This window comes from Leopardus geoffroyi, chromosome B1 (genome assembly GCF_018350155.1).
Source record: "Leopardus geoffroyi isolate Oge1 chromosome B1, O.geoffroyi_Oge1_pat1.0, whole genome shotgun sequence".
Lineage (NCBI taxonomy): Eukaryota > Metazoa > Chordata > Mammalia > Carnivora > Felidae > Leopardus > Leopardus geoffroyi.
The window spans coordinates 146,548,509-146,574,744 of record NC_059327.1 but is presented as its reverse complement, the minus strand read 5'-3'; the positions used below and the strand labels follow the sequence as shown (position 1 = coordinate 146,574,744).

The following is a 26,236-nucleotide window of genomic DNA, read 5'->3' as shown; positions in this document are numbered from 1 at the left end:
ACTAAAGTAGATAAGAATGTAGCATTTAAATCAGAAGTGTATGAAAGAATCATATGACCTGAGTATCCTTTTAATATCTCTTTATCTGAGAAACAGGTCAATTTATCTGATTATAAAAGCTCACTCATTACAGAAATAATTAGAGTGGATGCACCATCCCATAAGTTCCTAAATGACTAACATGAAGCTTGTGTGTATGTATAAGATATGTGTTTGAAACAACCATTTGATTATTAAAGAATTAAAGCAAGAAAATAAAAGAACTTTCCTCTTTCTAGCACTCAGAGAAGAGGTTGCATATAGATGAGAATTTGCTATTAAGAAATAGTGCTTCCAGAATGTACAATTGTGTGGGAATTAGGAGAATAGCCACTTGGGAAGAAAAAGCATAAACTAATATGAAGAGGAACAAAGAGAAGAAAAGAGCTAACAGAGGAGATTACATTTTAGGTAATGAGCAAGAAAATGCAGGGATGTCAGGCATCATTGAAGTAGCTAGTGCCAAGCATCTGAGGGGAGCTAACTAACTCTCAGGTCAAATTTGGAAAAAAAAAAAAAAAAAAAAAAAAAAAAAAAACATTGTGGAGTCAGTCCCATGGCCCTTGAGAAAGGGCAAGGAACAATTAACTGTTGGATGGATATGGAAGGTTTTTTTTTTGTAAGCCCAGGGTTCGTAGATTTAAATTCAATTACACTATAAGTCAAGGGTGGCATTTTTTTAGAAGAAAATTATATAAATCTATGCCATTCAGATGAACTAAACCTAGAGGTTTCTTTCAGGAAAAAAGTTCAGGTCAGAAATAGAGGGGCACTTGGGTGGCTCAGTCAATTAAGCGTCCAACTCTCAATTTCAGCTCAGTCATGAGATCGTGAGATTGAGCCCTGTGTTGGGGTTCTGCCTTGGGTGAAAAGTCTGCTTAGGATTCTCTCTCTCCCTGTCTCTCTGCCCCTCCCCAGCTTGTGTGCAAGCATGCTCTCTCTCTCTCTCAAAATAAATAAATGAACTTTATAGAACTAGAAATAGTGAAAATGTTTTAAACTTTTGAAGACACCTGAACAATAATGGCATTTCACTAATAGCCCCTATTCAAATGTCCAGTAAAATACCTAAAACCATATAGTAAATATTCACTGCCCCAGTGAAGTGTAAGGAAAGAGACACTAACCCAGAAGCTGGGATAAATTTCTAACTACAAGACTGGTGTATCAAGGTTGAGAAACACAATAAATGGCTTATGCATGCTTCACAGACTGAAAATGTAGAGACTAGCTATCCTAAAATTGGGTTGAAGGAAGCTTTAACAAGCTCACATCTCTCACGTAAACCCCACCATCGCCCTCCTTCCACCATCTAATCACAACGCTCAATGCTGGGTCTGTTCCAAACAGAAAAATGAAGAGCCATTACCTTACTGTAGAAAACTACACTAGTGGGGCATTCAGTGACATATTCCTTTTCTTTTCCATGCGCTTTCAGAGTCTCTTTTTTTATATACATTCAGAAACTGCATTCCTGACATCATTGACCAGAAGTGGAGGAATACGATGGGTGATACCATTCTGCTAATCTGTAATCCCCACATGGAACACAAAGTGGCCTGGGGAATAGATTAGAAGAGGACTTACGGCAATGCATGCTGCAGACTGAGGTATTTAACATATTCCATCCACTCACAGATTCAGAGAACTGTACAGTGGGAATTAGAGAGGTTATATATCTCAGTCCTGAAGATCTGCAAAGGCTGACTCTTTGATGGGGGGAAAAAGGCATGGAATCTATACCCATTATTCAGACAGTGGGCCATTTGAAATAGCTACAAACTGTGTTAACAAACAAACACTGAGTCTGTGTAAACCTTTCCTCATTCATGGGCAATTGAGTGAGTGTACAGAACAATCTGCCATGGGTTGAAAGTAAGGTAAGAAGGTTCAGAGTAAAAAAGACTACTTTTGAAAATGATTTGTTATAAAACCCAGAAATTAGTTTTGAGAAACTAACTGCTTCATATTTAACCAAGGAAAAGGAAAGCATGCCTCCCCCAAAGTAGAAATTTCTTATATGGAAAAATCAAGATGAGAAGAAGACACCATTGGCTCAGATGCAAAGATAGAAACAGACATGAAAAAGAAGATGGGAGACATAAATTCCACAAGGAGATAAGAGTACACTTGAGAATTAAAATCTTCATGACACAAACTGACAGGAAATTATATATGGCAAAAGTCAAAGGTACTGTCAATGTATAGCTAATAAAGTTCTTCCAGGACAGAGAAGACAAAGGTAAAGAGAAAAAATTGTCTGAGAGAGAAGATGAGAGAAAAGGGAAAAGGAGAGCAAAGACCCCACCTGTGAGGTACTACTGAGTCCTAAGGAAGGCCCCAGAAATTAATGAAATAGAATAATTAAAGTCATTATAGGTTTATAAAAAACAAAACAACTTTTCTAAGAAGAGGCCAGATTAGGAATGCTCTCCATTTATCAGACAAAACTGATGATAAAAAGTGACCTATCCCTAGATAAATTCTAACAAAATCATTTATATAAAAATTTACAAGGATAAATCTCTCTCTCCCTCCCTCTCTCTCCCTATTTCTCTCCCACCCCCCACCTCACCCCTCACTGTTCTCTCTCTCTACCCTCCCCCTCTTCTGTCTCTCATACACACACACATTCCCCAGACAGCCAGATGGAAAAGACAACAAAATTAATCTCACTCTAGACTAGGTAACACTATGTCTCCTAAACATTTCAGAAGTCAACCAAGTTGCATTTGCAGACCTGCCAAAAAGATATATTCGGGTAAGAAATCAATCATGTGAAGCCAATACAGAAAAACTCCTTTTACTTTCATAAATGGACTGGATATGTACCATTCTTAAATAAATTACTCAAAAATGTCCTTTCAGCCAATCAAGGGATGAATTAAATGAAAACTCAAAAATAGGGAATTCAGGTTCCAAGGAGCTAGTTGTGAACAATAAAGTCTTAGTCATAAAGTTAGTTTAAAATAGTTGTGTTATTATAGTTAAAATAGTTACATAATGAATGAAAATGTGAAATAATATACTTTTAAAGATAATATGCATCAAATAAAATATTAGATTACTAACAATAATCTAGATTTATATTTACTGATTATCTTAATGACCAGAAAACAGAGAGAAAAAGAAAGTTGAAAGAGAGGTGCATGGGGTGAATAAATATCCTGTCCTATAGGGATGTTTATTTTATTTTTAGAAAAATGGAAGCTTAATTATATTTTTGGAAACTTCATGATAACCATAGACACAACTATGAGTAGACATCTTCCATATCACTCAAAAATAAAGAAGCAAACTCTTATACCTACATAAAAAGATGGAAAGTTGGCAATCAATGGCAATATAGAAGAGAAAACATATCAAGTACAAAGAGAAAAAAACTTTAAGCTGTAAATTTTGATAATAAATATAAATATAATAACAAAGAGCTTCAACTCCTAGGTAAGTGGCATAGGCTTTGAGAGAAAAGTAAGAATAAGATCCAAATACATGTGTTTATAAGAAATAGGCACAAACCAAATGATACTTACTGGTTGAAATATATGTATTATTATCAGGTGAAAAAGAAGCCATGCAGAAAGCAAGACATTAGATTACAAAATAAAATTGATAAATAAAAAGAAATGAATTTTAATCAGATATTTGAACCTATCACTCTCCTTTATGGATTATATTAACAAGATAAGACCATATTTAAGGTCACAAGGAAGTTTAATAATATAAGTGATAATGTCAAATTCAAAATGATCAGATTCAAATATATATCCTAGAAACAGAATTATACCTCCTTTGCAAACATCCAGAGAACATACATAACTATTATGTACTTGGTCAGAAAAATTACTGACAAAATTCAAAGAGTAAAAACTATACAGGCCTTATTGTGTGATCACATTATATATCCACATATATAAAGGTACATATATATATATAAACGTAAAGGAACTAGAATAGCCCAAACATTTTGAAAATGAATAAAGTGTGACAAATCACATTACTTGATAAAACTTAATATATAGCCACATTAATTAAAATAATTAAGACAATGAAGAGGAGGGGAAAAATGTTAAGAGGTGAAGTCATGGAGTGTTAGCCAGCATGCCTCAAGCAGGGGCTTTAAAGGGCATTCGTGGTTTGTCTTGGCCTCTAGTGCCCCTGACATCTGCCATAAAAAGATCAGGCCCTGGGAAGCTGCTGGTCCCAGAATGTGCAACAGGTGGAGCAAAGCCAAACTCACCCTGAAGTTTGCAAAAGAGCTGCCTCAAGCTGACCTGCAGACCTGTTAAGGTGAATAAGGAATGTATATTGCTGAGCTACCTACATTTGGGGGTTGTACTGGTTCTTAGCCAGAGAAATGGAAGTGATTCTCCATGACCTCTATCCTGAAACTACATAGGACAGAATAAACTTTTGCCATGAAAAGAAGGTTCAATTTGAAAAGAATAGTGTTTTACTGAAATATCAATTTGCCCCAACACCAAAGCTTGTCTTGAAGCAACCTACAAGGCTACTGATCACACACACACACACACACACACACACATTGTTGAGTTGATTTGTGGACCAAAAAATTAAAATCAAAAGTGTGTTGCTGTAAAGTCCTATTATCTAATACGAAATCACTGACATTTCTTCTAATGTTTTGAGTCAAATCATGATGGAAAAACCTTTTTCTTTCATCACTCAACCAGATAAAACTACTTTACCTCTGTAAGGACAAAAGAACTCCTGTAAGAATTCGTATTTTGAGGGCCCCTTTTAGAAACTCCAAGGACTGTCAACATAATTTTTGACAACATAATTTTTTTTTTTTGCCAAGAAACACTTAAACTGAAAGAAAATTCGGGAATTTAGTGCAAAATGGAGCACCTGTGATGCTTGGAAATGTATCTAGTTTTGTTGTTTGGTAAAGAGAAGGGCAATCCATGACACTGGAATGCATTGCTATACAGATTAGCTTGCTCTGCTATCACAGACTTGGCCAATAACATTGAAAGAGGTCTTTTCTGCCACTATAAAAGCTGTCAACTTCATTAGAGCCAGATCCCTGAAGCATCACTTTTTTAAGAAATTTGGTCAAGGGACACCCAGGACTCCAAGATGGCGTCACCCATACCAGTGAAAGAGAAGAAGCTCATGGATGTGAAGCTAGGAGAGCTGCCAGGCTGGATACTGATGCGAGATTTCACCCCTAGAGGCATTGCTGGCGCATTTCAAAGAGGTTACTACCCATATTACAACAAGTATGTCAATGTGAAGAAAGGGAACGTTGCTGGGATTTCTATGGTACTGGCAGCTTATGTGCTTTTCAACTATTGTCGGTGTTACAAGGAACTCAAACATGAGCGGCTACGCAAGTACCACTGATGAGGGCCCAGTGTGGAGGCACATTTGGCATTCCTGACCATGACCTTTGAATCCTTTCATAGCCTAATTCAGAATTAATGTCCAATAAAAGATGACTGATACTCAAAAAAAAAAAAAAAAATTTTTGTCAAAATGTAGAATAAGATTATATATATTTTTAAAGTGTACATTCATTGGCATTCCAGGGGACAAGTCAATGGACAAGATTAAAGTCCAGTGTAAAAGAGAAAAATAAAACCCCACTCAGAACAATTTGAAAGAGAGATACTCATTCATTGCCTGGCTTCCTTGGCAAGTATTTTGGCCATGTGCATGAGGTAAATCTTCTCACCCAGGGTCATGCTTGCTGAAAAATCATGAGTAATTTTTGACCAAGATGCCAAAGAAAGTGCTTCACAGGATGAAGCTGAGACTGACAAATCATTGCCAAGTTCTCAGCAGGCAGAGTTGGAACCCCCCCACCCCCACCCCAAGAACTTCTCCGAGGATTTCTTCAGTTTCTTGGACTTTAATACTGATATGGTAATCCCTTATCAGTAATTCATTGCTTGCTGACAGGGCATTAGCAGTGCAAATGGTATCAAAGACAACGCCATTGCCTTGAGAACTAAGTAAATGAAGTGACCAAATTCAACCTGAGCTGCCTTGTTCTTATGTTCCAACAGCAGCTTACTCTAACCAAGTAAAGCAAAGTTTAGGAGCTTTAATTCTCTTTGCTTTTATATACATCTATGAGTCAGGACTTTCAGAAATTTTCACTTATAAAAAAACACTATCGAGCCCTGCGTCGGGCTCTGGGCTGATGGCTCAGAGCCTAGAGCCTGTTTCCGATTCTGTGTCTCCCTCTCTCTCTGCCCCTCCCCCGTTCATGCTCTGTCTCTCTCTGTCCCAAAAATAAATAAACGTTGAAAAAAAAATTAAAAAAAAAAACACTAATATTCACCATCAATTCAAGGCAAAGGATGACTTATATGTTGCTACGTCAAAGTCCACTACGCTACAGCAAACAATGTCAACCTTATTTTGGGAATGTACTACTCAGAATGAAAATTCACTTTTGGTTTTATTTACACAATTCAAATTTGTTTGCAAGTTTTTCTACTCAGAAGTCATCAATTTTTGCATGATATCCTTTCATTTCCAAAAGAATGCAAATGGGACTCCTGGGTGGCTCAGTCAGGTAAGCACTGACTCTTTGTATCTGCTCAGGACATGATCTTGCAGTCTTGAGATCGAGCCCCACATCGTGCTCTGCACTGACCATCAAGCCTGCTTGAGATTCTCTCTCTCCCTTTCTCTGCCCCTCCACTTGGGTACTCTCTCTCTCAAAATAAAAAAATAAACATTAAAAAAAAAGAATGCATATGAACATATACTCACACAAATTACTCCCACTCTATAGAGTGGAAATTTGAGAACAATCCATTTGCATCGAACTTGATGAGTCACTGGATTTCCCTAAAATACCATGTTTGCAGAGATAACACAGAGAATGAGTAAGTCCTGAGCACGTAGGTCGTGTTCCAGTTTCAGGATTTGTTAGCAAATATCCCAGAGCTTAAAAATCCTCAGGATGGTCTAGACATAAAAAATTACAGAGGGAGTACATATACATCTTACTATCATTACCTTAATCAAACTAGTTGTGGTGATTAATTTTATATGTCAAACTGGCTGGGTCACAGAGTACCCAAATATTTGGTTAAACATATTTTGGGGTATGTCTATGAGGGTGTTTCTAAATGAGATCAGAATTTGAAATGGTAGACTGAGTAAAGCAGATTGCCATCTCCAGGATGGGTGGGGAATCACACAATCAACTGAGGGCCTGAATAAAACAAGAAAGACAAGGAAAGGAGAATTTGGTGTTTTAGTCTGACTGATTGAGCTGAGATGTCCATCTTCTCCTACCCTCACTGAAACTTACACCTATAGCACTTCTGGGTCTTAAACCTTCAGACCCAGACTAGAACTACACTGCCAGTTTCCTGGGGTTCCAGCTGGCATATGACAGATCATGGGACTTCATAGCCTCCATAACCCTGTGAGCCGATTCTCCATAATAAATCTCTTTACACCTGTATCCTATTGGTTCTGTTTCTCTGAAGAACCCTTACTAACATACCATCTTAAACCAAATGGGAAGGACTTCACTGAAGTATCAGAAATTGTTTAAAGCTAAAGGTCTGATCTGTGACCTGATTGTATAATAATATTTTTTAAATCTTCTTATAAGTTTAAAGAGAGTGTTTTGTATACTCTTTTGAGGAACACTGACTTTTTAACTCACTATATTACAGGGCTAATTTGTATGACACTAGGGAATATATGACTACCCCTGACAACATCTACATCTAGACACTCTGAAGAAAACAATTCTGTCTTCTAGCATACAGACAGTATTTTCAACAACTACAAAAACTTCAAATTTGCCTGCCTGTGAAAAGCTTATATTGTGATTAAAAGGACATACATAGCTGATAGGTCTGAGATGGTCATCAAAGACTACCTACCCACTAAGTCCAAAGTCACAGTAGTGATCATGTTACCTCTAAAAGGGGAAGAGAGCAATGAGAAACATCACAGCAAAGAAAGAAATTCACATTCTTTACTATAAGTTTGTATTGCTGTTTTCACAAAAAATAGCAAGCCATAAACCAAACAACTCATCAGAACTAGATTTGGGTTTATTCCCCTATATTTAGGTTTATTATTTATTATCCCTATAATCCAGCTCTCCAAAGTAATGAGATATTACTATAAAATTAGGTTCAAGTTAATTGGTATAGATATTTCTAAATTTTTTTAATGTTTATTTATTTTTAAGAGAGAGAGGAAGAGATAGAGTGTAATCGGGGTAGGGGCAGACAGTGAGGGAGACTCAGAATCGGAAGCAGGCTCCAGGCTCTGTGCTGTCAACACAGAGCCCGATGTGGGGCTTGAACTCAGGAATCATGAGATCATGACCTGAGCTGAAGTCGGACTCTCAACTGACTGAGCCACCCAGGCGCCCTTTGGTATAGATTTTTCAAACAGACACAGTGACGGTACTTACAAAACAGTAGTTTGCTGATAGTGATGAAAGAATTTCTACAGAGATGATGGATTATCAAGTTTGTGATTGAAACTATATACGATTTTGAAGATTACTGTATTCTAGGTTTTGAGTATAATTAAAATCCTGTGTTTCCATTTTTGTTACATAGTATTTTCATTGAACACAAATTTCCATTAGAATTCTTACATTTTTCCTCTTTTGGCTGCATATGAATATCGAATGAAACATTCTCTTTTTTAAATATTTATTTATTTATTTTGAGAGACAGAGCAAGCAGGAGAGGGGCAGAGAGAGAGAGAGAGAGAAGCCCAAGCAGGTTCCACACTCAGTGTGGAGGCCCACACAGGGCTTTGTGTCACAACTGTGAGATCACAACCTGATTGGATAGCAAGAATCAGTTGCTTAACAGACTGAGCTACCCAGGTACTCCACAAAATATCCTGATATATATTAGAATATTTGTGTTAAGTGTATGGAAGACAATGGCACTGGAATTCATTCAAAATTATTTTTTGCTTTATATTTTGTACTAGTTATTTCAAAAAATAATTTGTTTTCACATACTTTTGCTAATTGTATAAGAATTCGTGTAAATGTACTTTATTTTGCTCTTTAATGTGCGTCAAAGTTTACTGAGATATTTCATTGCCTGCATAATCTATGTAGACTTTTAAACGTTTATTGTATCTTGTGGATTGCTTTTTAGTCACCAAATTCATTGAGATAAAGTGCTAGAATGTGTACTATGTGTCCATTCATCGGACTCAATTTATCAGTAAATCCTTTCTATTTTATTGGCTGTTATGTGTCACTACAAATACATTTCTTTTGAACTGTGTGATTCTGTATTTTTGTACAATTTATCTAAAATTACTGCACACTCAGAATTTATGACTTACTACTGGACTCTGGTATACTGTACCATGTGCAATGTAATTCATTTCCAACAGGCCATATCCAAAGAACCCAGGAGTCAATATGGAGCGGCTCCCATTAACCAACTGGAACAATCTGAGCATTGCAAAAACTTTGAAGGCTATTGGCGAAAATCCATGAACTATATACAAACTAATAAGAGAGAGAGAAATCCACTCCTTCTCCCCCCAAAAATAATTAAAAAAAGAGGGGCGCCTGGGTGGCGCAGTCAGTTAAGCGTCCGACTTCAGCCAGGTCACGATCTCGCGGTCCGGGAGTTCGAGCCCCGCGTCGGGCTCTGGGCTGATGGCTCAGAGCCTGGAGCCTGCTTCCAATTCTGTGTCTCCCTCTCTCTCTGCCCCTCCCCCGTTCATGCTCTGTCTCTCTCTGTCTCAAAAATGAATAAAACATTAAAAAAAATGCTTTATAAAATAAAAAAAAAAGAACAAGCAATCCTACAATTTATACAGAATCACAAAAGATCTGAATAGCTAAGTAATCTTGAGAAAGAAGAACAAAGCTAGAGGCATCACACTTCCTAATTTCAAACTATATTACAAAGCTATAGTAATCAAAACAGTATGGTATTGGCATAAAAACAGATGCATAGGTTAACAGAATAAGATAGAAGAGACCAGAAATACACCCATATGGTCAATTAATTTATGACAAAGGAGCCACAAATAGACAATGGGGAAAGGACAGTCTCTTCTTCATTTCAGTAGAGTTGGGAAAACTGCACAGCCACATGCAAAGAGTGAAACTGCACCACTTTCTTACACCATACACAAAAATTAACTCAAAATGGATTAAAGATGTAAATATAAAAAGTCCTAAAACCATAAAACTACTACCTAGAAAAAAACATAGGCAGTGACCTCCTCAACATTGATCTTGATGATGATTTTTTTTGGATTTAATACAATAGGAAAGGAAAGGCAATAAAAGCAAATAAAAGGCAATAAAAGCAAAAACAAAGTGGGAGTACAACAAACTAAAAAGCTTCTGCACAGCAAAGGACACAATCAACAAAATGAAAAGGCAACTTATATAATGTGAGAAAACTTGCAAATCATATATCTGATAAGGGGTTAATATTCAAATGTATTCTTAAAAAAACTCATACAACTCAACAGCAAAGAAACAAACAATCCAATTTAAAAATACACAGAGGATCTGAATAGATGTTTTTCCAAAGCAAACATATAAATGACCAACAGGTATATAAAAATTATGCAATATCACTAATCATCAAAGAAATGCAAATCAAAACTGTGATGAGATATCACCTCACACCTGCCAGAAGAGTTAAAATTAACAACACAAGAAACAACAGGTGTTGGTGAGGATGTGGAGAGAGGGAAACCCTCTTGCCCTGTTGGTGGGAATGCAAACCGAGGAAGCCACTGTGGAAAACAACATGGCGGCTCCTCAAAAAGTTAAAGAATAGAACTACTCTATGATCCAGCAATTGCAATACTAGGTATTTACCCAAGGGGTAAAAAGCCACAGATTCGAAGGGGGTGCATGCATCCTGATGTTTATAGCAGCATTATCAACAATAGCCAAACTATGGAGAAAGCCCAAATATTCATCGATTGATGAATGGATAAAGAAGATATGCATATATACACAATGGAATATTACTCAGCCACCAAAAGAATGAAATTATATATATATATATATATATATATATATATATATATATATATATGACTAAACATAATTGGAAAACAAAACAAAAACCAGGAAAGAAAGTATAAAAGTTTATTGAGTGATTTGTTATTTGCCTTGCAAATAAATTCCTCTCTATATCCTACCAAAAAAAGAAGAAAAAAAAAAAACAATAAACAGACAACAAACAAAACCTACTGGACACCATTGAAAACAAGTAGGATACCAACTCCTTATTCTGAATATCTGAATGTTAGTTATTAAATAAAATGCAGAACAGTTATTTTGCCTTTTTTCTGGCTTTTCTGTATATTAGAGTAGCCAAGTAGCTGTAAACGATAAGAAATTTCAACTATTAAACGTGCAAGAAAACACAGAATTAGAAAAATCACCATTTTGTACCTCTTAAGTAATACCTAAGTCAGGAAAAAGTCACCAGTGAATTAAACAATTAGATAAAAGTGTTCATAAGAATTATAATGGAGGCATCAGACTGTCACCACTTGAAATCAATGATCAATCTGAGCGTTATAAAAGTGGGATAACCAGATGTATGCTTTCTGCCATGATGCAACATGAAGCCTTCAGTTCCACTTCTGAAATATCCTTATCAAAAAGTTAAACATGTATCTATGAAAACTTCTAGAGCTAACTTCCAATCAAATGTCATATATTAATTTAACTTAGATAAAACAAATACAGCAAAATTTGGGTAGTTATTAAAATCTGGGTGAAAATTAGTGATTCAATGAACTAGTTTTTCTAATTTTGTGTATATTTGAACATTTCATAATTAAAAATGTCGTATAGAATTGAGATACATCTTATATTCCTATATATCTTATACCCCCCAAAGTATGGCCCCATGGTGGTATGAAGAAGCTACAGAGACCTTAATACATTATGAGAGAAGTGATTTTTGAATATGATATCTATTGCAATTGTCACCAGCTTCTCACAATAAGAACTGCATCTCTCATTGATATTTAATAGGCCAAAGTAGATGAGCAAAAACAGTAGTCCAGCTGCAGCAGAAAGAAACAGAACCCATAATGATTGTAACTTATAAATGATAACATTTATTAAGTGCATATTCTGTGCCAAGCACTGTGCTATGATGCACTTTACCCTCATTTCAGTTATAATCATCACAACATAGTGGATATTGAGATCTCCAGTTAACAGGTGGACTAAGTCTAATAGAGATGTTAATTTGGTTAAGATCACAGAGCTAGTATATGACAAATATAAAATTAAAAGCCAGCAGTTATAACACAAAGATCCTATTTTGAACTCTTCACCAGGGGTAGTATATATTCATACCCATGGTCCCATTCCCTACAACCCAATATTCCCCACAAACAAAAACAAAAGTGTATTGTAAATATGGTTAATGTATTTCATGGTGTAGTTGTCTTTAGTCTCAAGAAAGAAAACTACAGTTGACTCTTTTACAATGCAGGGGTTAGGGATGCCAACCCATGTGCAGTCAAAAATCCATGTGTAACTTCAGGCTCCCCTAAAACTCAACTACTAATAGCCTACTGTTGACTGGAAGCATTATTAATAGTATAAACAGTTGATTAACACATATTTTGTTACATGTATTATATACCATATTCTTACAATAAAGCTAGAGAAAAGAAAATATTAAGAAAAACATAAGGAAAATAACATGTACATTACTGTTCTATATTGAAAAAAAATCCATGTATAAGTGGATCCACACAGTTAAACCCATGTTGTTCAAAAGTCAACTGTATATACTTTCAGCACCTGCATCTTTCCACCATATGAGAGTTGGAGACAGGAAAAAACTTTCTCCTGCTATTGTGAGTGAAAATGTAGATGTTTACTAATTTCCCCAGCTAAGGTATGACCTATGCCCAGACTCTAGTAGATAATAAACATACTTGCCCTAGATTTTGAATGGAGGACCGGTTACACCAAAGAAACATGTGTTTCAGTCAGAGTAGCAATTAGCACTCAGAAAGAACAGATATGAAGCATAGTGTTGGACTATGCTATCTGCATAGCTTCCACACTGGTTCTCTGAATCTCTTGGTAACTCTGTGATTTGTCCAATGTCCGTTAATAAATTCCTTTTCTGCTTAAACACTCAGAGTGAATTTCCTGCAACTAAATACATTAGCTGATTGGCCAAAAGAGAATCAATTTAGATCCTAATGTCAAAGCATGTACCAAATGCCAAATAGATGAATGGATTAACTGTTTAAAAAATAATATATTTAAGGGGCGCCTGGGTGGCTCAGTCAGTTAAGCGTCCGACTTCGGCTCAGGTCATGATCTCACGGTTTCTGAGTTCAAGCCCCGCGTCGGGCTCTGTGCTGACAACTCAGAGCCTGGAACCTGCTTCAGATTCTGTGTCTCCCTCTCTCTCTCTGCCCCTCCCCTGCTCACTCTTTCTCTATCAAAAATAAATAAATGCATAAAAAATTTAAAAAAATAATGTATTTAAAATGAGAAAAATATTGGGTGAATATCTGATCTCTGATTAGGGAAAATCTTTCTCGGATATAAAGCAAAAATTTTTACATGAGTAAAAGAGTTCTATAATTTAAAAAATAATAACATAAACTAAGCTTAATATTTGCAACATTTGTGGTAGAGTTTTACTATTTTATGTGTGTGTGTGTGTGTGTGTGTGTGTGTGTGCACGCGCGTGCGCCTGTGTGTTTTACAGGTTGTAGTCTTTTGGGTTTTCCATGTAGAGTATCATATATTCTGTGAAGAGTGAAAGTTTGACTTCTTCTTTGCCAATTTGGATGCCTTTTATTTCATTTTGTTGTCTGAATGCTGTGGCTAGGACTTCTAACACTATGTTCAGAACAACAGTGGTGAGGGTGGACACCCCTCTTGTGTTCCTGATCTCAGGGGGAAAGCTCCCCTTTTTCCCTTCCCCACTGAGGATGAAATTAGCTGTGGGCCTTTCATGTATTCCTTTTATGATGCTAAGGTATGTTCTTTCTATTCTGACTTTCTTGAGGGTTTTTATCAAGAAAGATGCTGTATTTAGGCAAATGGGTTTTTTTTTCATCTATTGACAGAATCATATGGTTCTTATCCTTTCTTCTATTACTGTGGTGTATCATGTTCTTTGATTTGCAAATATTGAACCAGGATGCAACCCAAGAATGAATCCCACTTGATCATGTTGAATAATTCTTTTAATGTACTATTGAATTCAATATGCTAAGTATCTTGTTGAGAATTTTTGCATCCAGTTTCATCAGGGATATTGGCCTGTAATTCTCCCTTTTAGTGGGGTCTTGGTTTGGTTTTAAAATCAAGTAATTCTGGCTTCATGGAATTAGTTTGGAAGCTTTCTTTCTGTTTCTATTTTTTCGAACAGTTTGAGAAGAATAGGTATTAACTACTTTAAATGCCTAAGAGAATTCCCCTGGGAAGCGATCTGGCCCAGGATTCTTATTTGTTGGGAGATTTTTGATAACTGATTCAATTTCTTTACTGGTTATGGTCTGTTCAAAGTTTCTATTTCTTCCCATTTGAGTTTTGTAGTGTGTGAGTGTCTAGGAATTTGTCTATTTCTCCCAGATTGTTCCAGTAGTTTTCATAGTATTCTCTAATAGTTGTTTCTGTTTCTGTGGTGTTGGTTGTAATCTCTCCTCTTTCACCCATGATTTTATCTGTTTGGGTCCTCTCTCTTTTCTTTTTGAGAAGTCTGGCTAGGGGGTTATCAATTTTGTTTATTCTTATAAAAAATGAGCTTTTAATCTGTTCTACTGGTTTTTTGGATCCGTATTGTTCATTTCTGCTCTAATCTTATTATTTCCCTTCTGCTTGCTTTGGGCTTTATTTGCTGGCAAAATACAAGGATAAAGAGAAAATTCTGAAAGCAGCTAGGGACAAATGGGCCTTAACCTACAAGGGTAGACACATAAGGGACTGTGTTGACCTGGTTTTGTTGATAAAAGGGATTTCTCTATGCCTCATGGAATTGGATGCCTATTTCTTTCCCCAGATTAGGAAAGTTCTAAGCTATAATTTGTTCAAATAAACCTTCTGCCCCTTTCTCACTTTCTTCTTAGTCTGGGACTCCTATGATATGGATATTGTCTCATTTCATGGAATCACTTAGTTCTCTTATTCTCCCTGCATGATCTTGTAATTTCCTTTCCCTTTTATTTTCAGCTTCATTATTTTCCATAATTTTATCTTCTGTTTCACCTATTCTTTCCTCTGCTTCTTCCATCCTTGCTATCACTGTATCTAGTTTTGGTTTTTTGTGGGTTTTTTTCTTCTTTTTTTTTTTGCATCTCTGTTACAACATTTTTTAATTCATCATGACTAGTTCTTAGGTCTTGGATCCCTGCTGCAAGAGTTTCTCTGCTGTCTTCTATGCTTTTTTCAAACCCAGCTATTAGTCTTCTGTTATTCTAAATTCTTGTTCAGATACATTATTTATGTATATTTTGAGCAATTCTCTGGCTGTGATTTCTTCTTTAAACTTCTTTTGGGGAGACTCCTTCGTTTTGTTATTTTGGCCAAGTTTCTGTCTTTTGCATGTTTTAAAACCTTGTTATATGTCCTGCACCTGTGATGACTATTATATTAAAAGGGGGTCATACACTGTCCAGGGCCTAGCACTTCAAGAAGTGGTTTTGGTGTATGTTGTATGCACCCTGTTGTTGTGTTTGGTGGCTCTTTCCTCCTGGTCAGTCCTCTGCAGAGCTCCTCCTTGCTTGTAGTGGTGAATGTTTGGACCTTCAACCAGGTGTGCTTTGATTTGTTTCTTGAAGTAACCCTGGAACAAATAAGGAAAAGCGGGGGGTGGGGGGGGGTGGAGTCGGATCCCATAAAAAGAGAAAAATAAAAGAGGAGAAAATAAGACCAGACAATCAAAAAACTATAAGGCTAAATCCAGAGAAAGAGAGTGAAAAATAAAGAAGATGAAGAAAGAGAAAAGATGGAAAAAGAAGAGAATAAAAATGCCTGATCAAACATATACATACATACATATATATATATATATATATATATATATATATATATATATGAAAAACAGATCAAAAACTATGAGCCTGATTCCAAAAGAAAAAAAAAGAAGAGGGTAGAAAGAAAAAGAAAAGAAAAAAGGAAGAAACAAACAAACAAAAAAACCCAACCAGTTGTCTATTGGTGTTCTGGGACCAGTGGCTGTGCTGGTCTGGTGGGGAGAGGCCATTTGCTTGCCTGGTTCTGTCAGAGTCAGTCCTGCTCCCGTAGATAAGCAGTTGCCAGGCATGGAGGGGCGGGGTTTGGTGTAAGCAGGTCTCCCTGCCATTGGGGCAGCTGTGCTGCTAACGTCTCACCCTGTTGCTGTTGGGGAGAAAAATGGTGACACCCCAATCTCTCCTCCCCAGACTGGCTATCTCAAACCATGCTGTTCAGGCAGCCCTCACAGAGTAAGGCAGGTGATCACTCTGTCCTGCTCCAGTCTCCTGCGCCTCCTAGGTGCTCAGCTGGGATTTAGAACCCGGTGTCTTAATGGGCCCTGCACTGCGTGGATTGTGTTCTGGGGTAGTGTCACTCTACTCTGCTGATAAAAGGCCTTTGGCTGGCGCCTGTAGGGTCTTTTATCCTGGGGCGGGGAGGGGGGGGCAGTACTGGAGGAAGGGGACTGCTTTCTCGAGTGGGCCCCTGACATCTCAGGCTACCAAGCCCCCGGCAGGCTCCTTCCTCCCCAGGAATGCACACCGGCTCTGGCTTCACTCCAGAGAAAGTTGCGCACTTTTGATACCTTTGAGTTTCAGCTCCTAATATTGTTTGCAGAATAGATACTGGCACTGTCTGTATTTCTCATTCCCCAGTCCATGGTCCAGAGAGGTTTTCCTCTTGTGCTGACTGGATACTGCACTTTCACAGCCTTTCTCTCCCTTTTGTCTCTCCACAGAAGGGGTTCCTTCCTCTTTGTGCCCACACCATTTTACCTCCTCCACACCTTGATCCTGCCAACCTATCTCCCTTCAACTGTGGGGATCCTTCTGCCACTCCGCAGATTGATTTCCTGGGCGTTCCAAGTGATCTGACCTCAATACAGCTGTGTTTGAGGGACGAGGGAAATCCTGCTCTTCCTACTTCTCCACCATCTTAACTGTGCCTTGCTATGTTTGACAGGTTAATAGTAAAAACATTAATCAGTAACAGGACAAAAGATGTTAATAGAAAATTCACAAAAAAAGAAAATATACATATAAGCCGATACATATCTGAGAAACTATTCAAGCTCAATGATGAAAATAAAGCCCAAAATTAGCCCAGATTCCCATTGATTTGTGCAATAAATACCATTTGCTTTGTATGTGCTATGTTAGATGATAATAAAACATCAGTGAACAAAAGTAAGCCAATAATATCATCACTCTGCTATCCCAAACCTCTCCTAGAGTTGTCATTAATCCTCATAATAGTTATATTTTTTACTCTCATTTTTTTTTTATTCTTGCCTGAAATCTGGTGAGAAAAGCTTATTAGGAAAGTCCTCAAATGCAGAGTATGAAAAATGAGCAATTATGCATAATAATCCACAAAGTAGATAAACATGGGAATAGTTAACAGAAATTTGTCAACTTTACGAGTAAGTGAACAATGATCAGGAAGTGAAAAAATCAGTACTCCCAAATATAAACCAAAAAATAAGTCATTTTCTAGGAAAAATGAGACATACATGTTATTTTGATAAATGTCTATGATTTGTCTACTCAGACTCCCAAATTATTCAGAGGAAATTGCAGATGTGACAAAAACTCAAATAGTCCCCAGAGTCCTGCAAATTTTGCCTTTGACCTCATCTATCTCCTCTGTAGTAGTGATTTATACCAGAAATAAAAGTGCTCCTTGATCATTGGTTTTCATCTCTGAAACTAAAAATTTATCCTTAACTTGGTATTGTCAGTCAACCACTTAGGAGGGGCCAATTTAATCCTCATAGCTGTAATATATTATAGAAGGAAATGCTTGAAAAGCTACAGGTCATAGGTGATACACCTCATGGGATGCCTGCTGAACCAGTCCTAGGATCCTGATTTGTGGGCCCTGGGAAAGAAACCCCAGGATGTGTTTTTAATCTATCCAGTAATCTGTGATTTTCTAAATTACATATGTAAAAGTAATGATTTTGAGAAGAATTAAAATATGCTGAATAACAGAGAGTTAAACATTAATTTAGCAATCATCTAGGACCAATCTCTACCAACTGTAGCCACTGACTCTTTCTGCCTCAAATCCTCACTTACTTCAATTCAACTTAGATTCAGGCTTAGTATCACCACCTTCCATTAGAAGCCTGAGCATAAGCTTGGTTTACAACAATGAAGACTGCTAAGGGTATTCCCTTTGTTCTCACCATAGAGAAAAATGTCAACATGTTTTTGAATTTGAACAAGCCTAAAATGAGCTAAGTTTCTACCTGAAGTAAATAATGTATTTTATTGACATTTTCAAGATTTAAAAATCTTAAAGTATAATTCTAAAATATTTAAATGGCACATTCATGAATTAATAATTTAGGATATTGTATTAGTTTTATATTGCTGCATAACAAGTTACCACAAATTGAGTGACTTAAAATATCTGTTTATTATCTCACACTTCTATAGGCCAGAAGTCCAGATGGTCTCCTCTAGGTTCTCTGTTCATGGTCTCCCAAGATTAAAAGGACGGTGGGAGAAAATCCATTTCCAAGTTTAGTAGAGCTGCAATAACAAAGCTTCACAGACTAAGTGGCTTAAACAGAAATTTATTTTCTCACTGTTCTGGAAGCTAGAAGTCCAACATCACAGTGCTGTCAGGCGTGGCTTGCAGATGGCCATCTTCTACTGTCTTCGTTTGGTCTTTCCGGTGTGCATGTCGGCGTCCTAATTTCCTCTTATAAGAGCACCATATTGGATTGGGACCCCCCCCAATGATCTCATTTTAATTACCTTTTTAAAGACCCTATCTCTAAATACAGTCACATTCTGACTGTAGGAAATAAGACTTCAGCCTATACTTTTAGGGGACATAATTCAGGCCATAGTAAAGCTAATTCAGGTCACTGGTAGAATCCAGTCTTTTGTAGTTGTATGTCTGAGGCTCCCTTTTCCTTGGTGGCTGTCAATAGGGGGCCACTCACTCTTCCTAGGGGCCACTCACATTCCTTCTTATGTAGTTTCTTTCATCTTCAAACCAGCAATGGGTCCTTGAATACATACCTGTCATACATCAAATTCCCCTGGCTTTTCCTTCTGCTATCAGCTGGAGAAAACTCTCTGCTTTTAAGGCTTCATGTGATTATATTAGGTCCAGAAAGACACTCTTCCTATCTTAACATCAATTATGCCACATAGATAATATAGTCATGGGGGTGAAAATTTCTAGGCATAGATTCCAGGGATTAGAGCAGGACATCTTTGGAATGTCATTTTACAAATTCTGCTTACCTCAAGTATGCAGCTATGTTTTCATCAAATGGGACATTTTGGCATGGCAAGAATTGAAAATATAATCAGACATGAATTGACCTAAAAGATTTTGGGTATGAGGACTATTGCCTATGTGGTTCTCATAACCTTGATTGGATATTCTTTGGAGTTAGCAGAAGGAAAGACAGTTTCTGTGTTTTATGCTCTACATACTGTTTTACCAATGCCCCAGCTACTCTATAAATCGGAAGACAGTTTTAAATTTAGAATAGCAATAGATTCACTGCCTAAACTTAGAGACAAGAACTTAACAGGAAATAACTTATTTAAAGGTGGTTTTTAAAATATTCCAAAAATTCCCTAGTCAATTTTATTTTCCTTATTGTCTAAATTACTCTCATTACTTGCTTAGGTGGTTATACAAGAATACTCTTTCCTTCATACTAATTGAACACATGGGTAACCATACAGACTTTGATAAAAAAAAAACAAAAAAAAAACCCTAATCACCTAGCCCCTAAAGAGTTAACATTCTAATGGGAGTGGGAGCTGGGTGATAGGTTTATAGAGAAAGAAAAATGCATGAAAACTATGTTTTAAATTTAATTTTTTTAATGTTTATTTTATTTTTTGAGAGACAGAGAGAGAGAGAGCAGAGAATGAGTCTGGGAGGGGCAGAGAAAGAGGGGGGAGACAGAATGTGAAGCAGGCTGCAGGCTCCAGGCTCTGAGCTGTCAGCACAGAGCCCGACATGGAGCTGGAACTCAGGAACCCTGAGTTCATGACCTGAGCCAAAGTCGGGAGCTTAACCCACTGAGCCACCCAGGCGCCCCACCAAAATTATGTTTATATGTCATATGACTCAAAAATGAAACAAAATATTGCTGGATCCTTCATCATCTCTTAATCCGATTACTGCAATACCCTTCCTACTGATCTCTGTTACTCATCTTATTCTGTTTCCCTCCAATCCATTCTCCACTGCTGCCAGAATGATCTTCCCAAAATACTCCTCACTACCTAGAGGGGGAAATCCAAGCTCCTTAGCATGGCATATAATATCCATGAGTCACTAATGGGTCTTGACCATTTTTCCAGGCCCATATCCTCTTAGGGCATTCGGCTACACATACCTCAGCCAAGTGATCTATCAATGAGTATTTTTGTAAACACATTGTTTTTCACTATTTACTTTCAAGATGTAATGGCTATTACTAAAATGTGTTAAATGAGTGAATAAATCGTGCTCTGGCATGCCTCTGTACATTTCTATATGTTGCTATTTAACAAAAATTCCCTCTCTATTCTCTACTGTTCCTCTTTGAATTCTCATTCATGCTACCAAATCCTGCTTAGGTATCATCCTTTCCTGAAGCTTTTCCTGATCAACACCCCTCTCCTACAATGGATTTAGGCATTCTTTCATTTATCTCACCTTGTGTATCCTTGTGATTTTTCAAGCATACAAATCACATTTTATCATATGTTTTTCTGTTCTTTTCATGATTTGTAGATCAATATCATCAGCATCACTGGAGAACTTTTAGATATGCAATTTTGGGTTCCCACCTTAGAGCTACTGGATTAGAAACTCTGGGGATGGAGCTTAGCAAGCTCTCCAGGTGACTTTGATAAAGGCTAAAATTTGAGCACATACTGTCCTAAGAACTTGCTTTATTCATCTTATATTCCAAATGTTTACTGAACTGAACTTTAGCTTACAAGCCTTTAATTCAATAGAAACATCACTAGTCTCCTCAGTGACTTCCCCAGATAAGATTCCCAAATGCTTAAAAACAAAACAAAAAAAAAACCCAAAAACCAAAAAACAAAAAACCCAGAGACTGAAAAACAGTTATTGGCCCTGGGCTAGTTTATTTTGGCAATGAAACTAGTAAGAAATATATATAAAGTTGTGAAGAACTTTTCCAAATAATCTTTGTAAGAATGTTTACAGAGTATGTCCAAGAAACGAGAAGCCAATACCAGAGTTTAGTACCAATTTATTTTTCCCTTCGAAAAAATTATCTCAAACCATAAATTTAAGCTATGTGAGGGTCATGAAGTTACTGGCAGGAAATATCCTCTCATTGAAACTTAGGAGAATTTTGTTGTCATAGTTGTTGTTTCTCTTTACACAAGAAATTATGTGCTGGGCTATGAATCTTGAACATCTTGGAAATTAATAGATGCATCTCTCTGGCCCTTTACCTCCAAAATAGCATCCTGTTTTATCAAGAATGACACTATTAAATGGAAGAAATTAATCCTCTTCTGCTTAGAATCACCATCGCCTAGTTATCTGACTTTGTGTTCTTCCAAAGGAGCACAAAGAAATAAGAAGCAATCAAAAGTAGAGCCTGGCAGCAAATGGTCTCAACCCAATCCATGGGATTACAATAAACAACAGTAAATAAAGAGATTATTTGGCCAAGTGGTAACCTGGTGTTCTTAAACATTCTTTCTGGCACTTTCATGGTTTAAGATTAGCACATATATCCAAAAACTCTGAGCAACTCATTATTGATAACATTCCTATGGAATAAATAATTTTAATATTTCTCCTTGTGAAAGAGAAGATCAGAGCAGGAGAAAGATCTTTCATATCTATGATGAGCCTCCTTCCTACAATGTATTACACCCAACAGCACCAGTCAGCCCACTAACACTCCTACCCATTTTTTAAAAAGAGCTGTTCCTTATTCCATGAAAATTAAAGATCAATGCAGAAGAACCTGAAGTACGTTTTCTGAGCTGACAAGAGGGATATATAGAGGCCTCCATGTTCTTTTCCTCTGTTCTTTTGCTTATCAACCAAAAAAAAAAAAATCGTTGTGCAATTTCAGCTGAGGAGAAGGATTGCAACAATTTTGAGAAGGAAAGAGCTACAACCTAATAAATTTTTGTCTAAAGCATTCAAGCCCTTAGAAGTGATCTAAGAAAAAGATTTACTCCCAGCATTCAAAGGAACAAGATTCCAGAAACTTCCCCCTTCCCCCATTTAGACATATTATGGTCTAAATGTTTGTTTACCCCCAAAATCTATATTGAAATACTAATGCCCAATGTGATAGTATTAGGAGGTAGGGCCTTTCAGAGGTGCTTAGGTCAGAAGGGTTTAGCCTTCATGAATGGGATCAGCGCTTTTATTAAAGAAACCCAAGAGAGCTCCCTAGCCCTTTCCATCATGTGAGGACACAGTGAGAAGCCATTGGCTATGAGCCAGGAATAAGTTCCTCACTAGAACATGACCATACAGGCATTCTGACTTGGACTTCCTAGCTTTCCAGAATTGTGTGAAACAAATTTCTGTTGTTTATAAGCCATCCAGTCTGTGGCATTTTGTTACAACAGCCCAAACGGACTAAGGCACATATTATGTACCTGCTACGTGTAGATAAAAACTCAAAGGGGGGCGCCTGGGTGGCTCAGTCGGTTGAGCGGCCGACTTCGGCTCAGGTCATGTTCTCGCAGTCCGTGAGTTCGAGCTCCGCGTCGGGCTCTGTGCTGACAGCTCAGAGCCTGGAGCCTGTTTCAGATTCTGTGTCTTCCTCTCTCTGACCCTCCCCTGTTCATGCTCTGTCTCTCTCTGTCTCAAAAATAAATAAAAAACGTTAAAAAAAATTAAAAAAAAAAAACCTCAAAGGTGTATGCTTATCTATCCAGATTGCTAAACTCACAAAATATCCTACTGTAAACATCAAGGTCTATGTTAGGTAAACCAACAGAAAGACATGAAGTGTTTGGAAGAGATAAAAAAACAAAAATGGGTCCTTGAGACAACCCAGAAACTAGTAGCAGAAGGAATCTGTGATCACCTTTAGGTCTAGAGGGACTAGAAGAAGAAGAGATGAGGAGACCATCCTAAAAGCCAAGCTGTGCAGTAAGAGTTAGTTCCACCAGTTGACTTCCCAGGGTTAGCTGGAACAATGATCAGTGGCCATCCTGCAAAAGCTATAACCATGATGAGACACAACCACTGCCCGAGAGGACTCTCCCCATCTCAAGCAAATGAGGGGTGTGGAAATACCTTGTCCTCCAATCTCCCACCAGTATCTTCCATTGGCCAAAACTATCCAGAAAATGTCTGCAAGAAAAAAAGATATAGTAGGTGGAGGAAGGTTGGAAAATGGATCTGAGAACTAATAGACTGCACTGAGCAGCTCATTATTGATAACACTCCCATGGTATAAGTCATCTCACTTACCATTCTAGTTTTTGTTTTTGACCCTTTGGGGGACATTAAAATGCAATGGGATACATAGAGCTATAATTTAACTTGTAAAGATTAATGAATGAATCACCAGTTCTTATATATGAACTATTCCTATCTTAGAAACAAAAACAGTTTTAAAGCTACTCCTAGAGTGCAGCCATGGGAAAATATACCCTAGCATTTTTTTTATTTATATAGGATCATAAATGTACCCATATGTTATAGCAATTATGCTTTTCTGAAATGAATCCTTGCATTCCATAATAGCCTGGGAGAATGTATTACCTATGAAAGCACTGGGTACTAACTTCATAAAACTCACATGGAAACACATGGTATTAAGTGAGGTTGTACATATCTTGCAGAATGTAAAAAGGACTGATGAAGATTTAGGTAAGAGCAACTTTTTTTTTAAGTACTAATTATGATAATAATAATTAAAATATATTTAATTAAAAGACATTGAATACCAACTCAAATTTTAATTTAGTAATCTTCTCTTACAAATCTCTATCTACTACAGCCATTGGCTATTTCTCTCCCAAATTCTGATTTATTGGAATTCGACCTGGATTATTTGCCTCCCATCCACAGGGAGGGAAGTAGGGAATCAGGTGCTCATGATGCTACAGGCGAAACTAAAAATAGGTATCATTTGTTGAGCACTTGCCATATGCAAAATATTGTGAAAAACTCATTAGATACTTTATCACATTTAGTCCTTCACAAAACCTACAAATGGGTACTGTCAATACCCCCATTTCACAGATGAAGAAATTGAGGCATAGAGAGATTAAGTAATTTGCCCAAAGTTACTCAGCAGATTACCCAAGCAGATTTTTAGTCTGACAGTGTGCCTTTGCCACTAAAATACACTGATTCTCTCAGATGAAAGAAGAGCAAAACTTAATGTTGGAGATAAAGTAAATAGAAATGACAGTGACCCAAAAATGAGTAAAATAAATGCTACCAAAAAAATGGTACACTGTTACAGGGCAGGCTCAGTTCAGTTCAGTCCATCAAAAGTTCATTCAGCCCCTATTACATCCCAGGATTTATGTCAGGTTCTAGGAATTTAAAGATAAAAGAAGACATGGTGCCTGCCTAGAAGAATGCACAGGCTAGCAGAGGAAAGGAATCTGTGTATATTCTAATGGCAATAAGATGCACTATACAATTTTGTACAATTACAAAATGGGCAAGGTATAAAATAGGCACTATCGTTTTAAAACTCAGATTACAAATAAAGGCAATAAAATATTATAGACATTTTACTGATCAGTTCCTGAAAAACTTCCCAAGAATTACAAATTCTAATTCACAAAATGCCTTCTAAATAGAAGTTTTTATTTCCCTGTTACCCAACACCATGCATTCCTTTGCAAAAATTAGTCAATTTTAGGATTGGATAGACTTTGAGAGATCATCTCCATTGTCTTGCAGCCTCATCCCATATCTGTTTTAACATACCAGACAGATGAGAAAATATTCTACTTCTTCAGGCAGCCAGAAGATGGGATTTCATAACCTCAGTAGTAGCTCACTCCAAAGCTTACAGTCCATTGGGTCAGCCACTTTTCTCTCCCATGTTTATTTTAGGGGCCAGCATTTTGTTCTTTCTAGAGAAGAAATGTCTAGGCTCTTGGACATCATTCATATATATATATATATATATATATATATATATATATATATACACATACACATATATATACACACACACACACACACACACTTATAAACTATGGAGATTGAAATATCCTCAGAAACCTCAAAGCTTCACTCAAAACCTTGGTCCCCAGACATTCTAACTCCTTGCTGCCATCACCTTTACCTGCAGAACATAGACTAATGGCCTTAAATCGATGCATTAAAGACAAAACAACATAAGCACACTACTGGGAACTGACCCCCCAAAATACAAAAGCACCAATTCAAACGGATACAGGTACCCCTATGTTTACTGCAACATTACTTACAACGGCCAAATTATGAAAGAAACTCGAGTGTCAATCAACAGTTAAATGGATAAAGATGTAGTATATACATACAATGGAATATTATTCAGCCATAAAAAAGAATGAAATCTTGCCATTTGCAACAACATAGATGGATCTAGAGCATATAATGCTAAATGAAATGTCAGAGAAAGACAAATACCATACGATTTCACTCATATGTGGAATTTAAGAAAAAAATAATGAGCAAAGGGAAAAAAAAGCGAGAGTAGGAGAGAGAGAGGCCAACCAAGAAAAAGACTCTTAATTATAGAGAACTGATGGTTACCAGAGGGGAGGTGGGTGGGGGATGGGTGAAATAGGGGATGGGGATTAAAGAGTATATTAATCACGATGAGCACTGAGTAATGTACAGAATTGTTGAATCACTATATTGAACACATGAAACTAATATAACACCATATGTTAATGATACTGGAATTAAAATTAGAAACTTAATAAAAAAAAACCTGGTACCTCCAAAGTTTTAGGACTTACACTAGACATTTTCACGTAGAGCATCCCACTTAATTCATACAACCTA

The 26,236-nt window shown here is 37.0% G+C and overlaps 1 protein-coding gene across 1 annotated transcript; it reads left to right on the top strand.

Annotated features, from left to right (window-relative positions):
- The first annotated feature begins 5,127 nt into the window (after positions 1–5,127).
- On the top strand, positions 5,128–16,153 carry LOC123595884 (ATP synthase subunit f, mitochondrial-like). The gene is made up of 3 exons (XM_045473788.1): positions 5,128–5,421; positions 7,008–7,012; positions 16,143–16,153. Exon 1 carries the CDS (start codon positions 5,143–5,145, stop codon positions 5,407–5,409), a length of 267 nt encoding a protein of 88 aa, XP_045329744.1. The 5' UTR covers positions 5,128–5,142; the 3' UTR covers positions 5,410–5,421; positions 7,008–7,012; positions 16,143–16,153.
- Positions 16,154–26,236: the final 10,083 nt, after the last annotated feature.